General features: G+C 38.1%; 1 protein-coding gene across 1 annotated transcript; it reads left to right on the top strand.

Annotated features, from left to right (window-relative positions):
- Nucleotides 1–1,216: 1,216 nt before the first annotated feature.
- On the top strand, nt 1,217–2,188 carry LOC112548311 (olfactory receptor 1019-like). Its single transcript, XM_025193680.1, has one exon. It carries the CDS (start codon nt 1,217–1,219, stop codon nt 2,186–2,188), a length of 972 nt encoding a protein of 323 aa, XP_025049465.1.
- The last annotated feature ends 252 nt before the right edge of the window (nt 2,189–2,440 follow it).

Raw genomic sequence — 2,440 nt, 5'->3', positions numbered from 1 at the left:
GTCTCCAGATCACAAAAAGGGTATAGGAGGAGTAAAAATGGTACAGAGAAGAGCAACCAGAATGATCAAGGTATGGAGTAGCTGCTGTACCAGGGGAGACTGAAGAGACTATGGCTGTTCTGCCTGGAAAGGAGAAAGCTGAAGGGGGATATGCTAGAGGTCTAAAAATCATGAAGGGTATGAATATGAATGAATAGGGAGAAATTATTCAGTAATTCATAGAATATCAGAACTAGGGGACACCAGTGAACTTAGTAGGAGACAGGTTTAAAACTAACAGGAGAAAATACTTTTTACACAGCACACAGTGAACTTGTGGAACTCATTGCCACAGCAGGCCTTAGGGGCAAATAAAATAGGTTCAAGAAGGGACTAGACAAATTCATGGATGGTAGATCCATAAATAGTTATTAAATGGAACAGTCAGAGATGCATCCCCTGACATCTCTGAACCAATGATGGTAGATGCCAAGGAGAGATCATGGTGGATATACCCTATTCTTATGCTGTGGGGACTCTCAGTTCTAGATTTATATCAGATAGAATGGAATAATTACAACAATATGTAGGATTTACTATCCCAGCTTTAAGAGTGGTATTATATCATAAGCAACGTGATAAATTAAGCATTTCATTTGATATATAAATACTTTCTCCCCCCAATTAAGATATCAAAAATGGCATTTAATTATACTTATTTATTTATTGGCTATTTCATTGACTGAGTTCTCCTCTTTACATACAGTACATATTTTACATATTCTATAAATTCAAAACTGAAATCATACATTCTGAGGATTTCTCATTTCCTCCCATTTACCACGTTGGGGAAGGTAAATCAAAGTCAAATATATCACTGGTTTTTTTGGAGCAGCAGTGGGATATCTTGTTTTACCCTTAAGAAAATAACATTTCTGGTCAAATTAAGTACTGGAGCTATGCTTTCTAAGAGGTTTCTAAGAAAAAAAAACTATATACATTTCACTCAAAGGCAATGGTGGAAGGTGCTTAATTCTTTTTCTCATCTCCCAAATCACATCCTAGGATTTCAAACACCTGGAAACTTATATGTGGGGCTCCAAATCAAGTATTTTACTTGTAACTAGCCTGATGACATGCATTATATATTTAAGGAATTAATTTGAAATGGCATCACTGGCATTCAAGATCTTCTTTAATATTACAATTTTTCTTTTAATTCTCCTAGTCGAGCCACATGGAAAAAGCAGAAGAGAATCGAACAGTCGTCATGGAATTCATCCTCGTGGGATTCAGGACTATTCCTGAACTGCAGGGTCTTCTCTTCCTGCTCTTTCTACTGATCTACATCGCAACGGTAGCAGGAAATCTTCTCATAGTTGCACTAGTTGTGACTAATCAACAACTTCACACACCTATGTACTTCTTCCTTGCAAATCTGTCCTGCATGGAGGTATGCTACACTTCTTCCATCCTTCCCAGTATGTTAGCCATCTTCTTAACAAAGAACTATGCCATCTCATTAAATGGCTGTTTCTTGCAATATTATTTGTTTAACTGGCTGGCAGGTGGTGAGTGTTGTCTCTTGTCAGCCATGTCTTATGACAGATACCTAGCAATATGCAAGCCTCTTCATTATGTAACTCTTATGAATGGCAGATTCTGTCTGCAGCTAGCACTTGGGTCTTGGATAAATGGGATGGTGGTTGGTGTCATTGTGACCTCTCTGATGCCACATTTAATTTTCTGTGGCCCCAATGAAATTGATCATTTCTTCTGTGATTTCACCCCAGTGGTGAAACTTTCCTGCAGTGACACCAGCATGATTGAGCTTGTTATGTTCATCCTGGCGTCCATATTCACACTGCCTCCATTTCTACTGACAACCATAGCATATATTTGTATTATTGCCACTGTCCTGAGAATGCCTTCTGCAACCAGGAGAAAAAAAGCATTTTCTACCTGCTCCTCACACCTTATTGTGGTCACAATTTTCTATGGTTCGCTAATCATTGTGTATCTGTTGCCAAAAACCAAAACATTGAGAGACCTCAATAAGCTTTTCTCTGTCTTCTACACTGTCCTGACTCCCATGGTCAACCCTCTCATATATAGCTTGAGAAATAAAAATGTAAAGGAGGTTTTTGTAAAGGCTGTGAGCAAATATTTGGCCTTGATGGGAGATCAGAGAATCCATACTAATTGTTAATTAAAAGCAAGTGACTGTATCTGATAAATGAATCACAGGGTCAGAATCATTCGCGTTATATTAAAGACATGTTAAGGTCTCTTAAAACAAGTCTGTCCACATGTTATGGCACAAAAACACAAGCTAAAGACCCTGTGAGTAACTCAGAGATAATTGTCATCCAGCGAGGATTATCTTTAACTGGTTTTGGGCACCTCATTTTGCATTCATGTTAGGGTGTAATTACATGTTAAAATCAGCATGTGGGATCTT

This window comes from Alligator sinensis, unplaced genomic scaffold, assembly GCF_000455745.1.
Source record: "Alligator sinensis unplaced genomic scaffold, ASM45574v1 scaffold427_1, whole genome shotgun sequence".
Taxonomy (NCBI): domain Eukaryota; kingdom Metazoa; phylum Chordata; order Crocodylia; family Alligatoridae; genus Alligator; species Alligator sinensis.
This window is presented reverse-complemented; position numbering and strand designations above follow the sequence as displayed.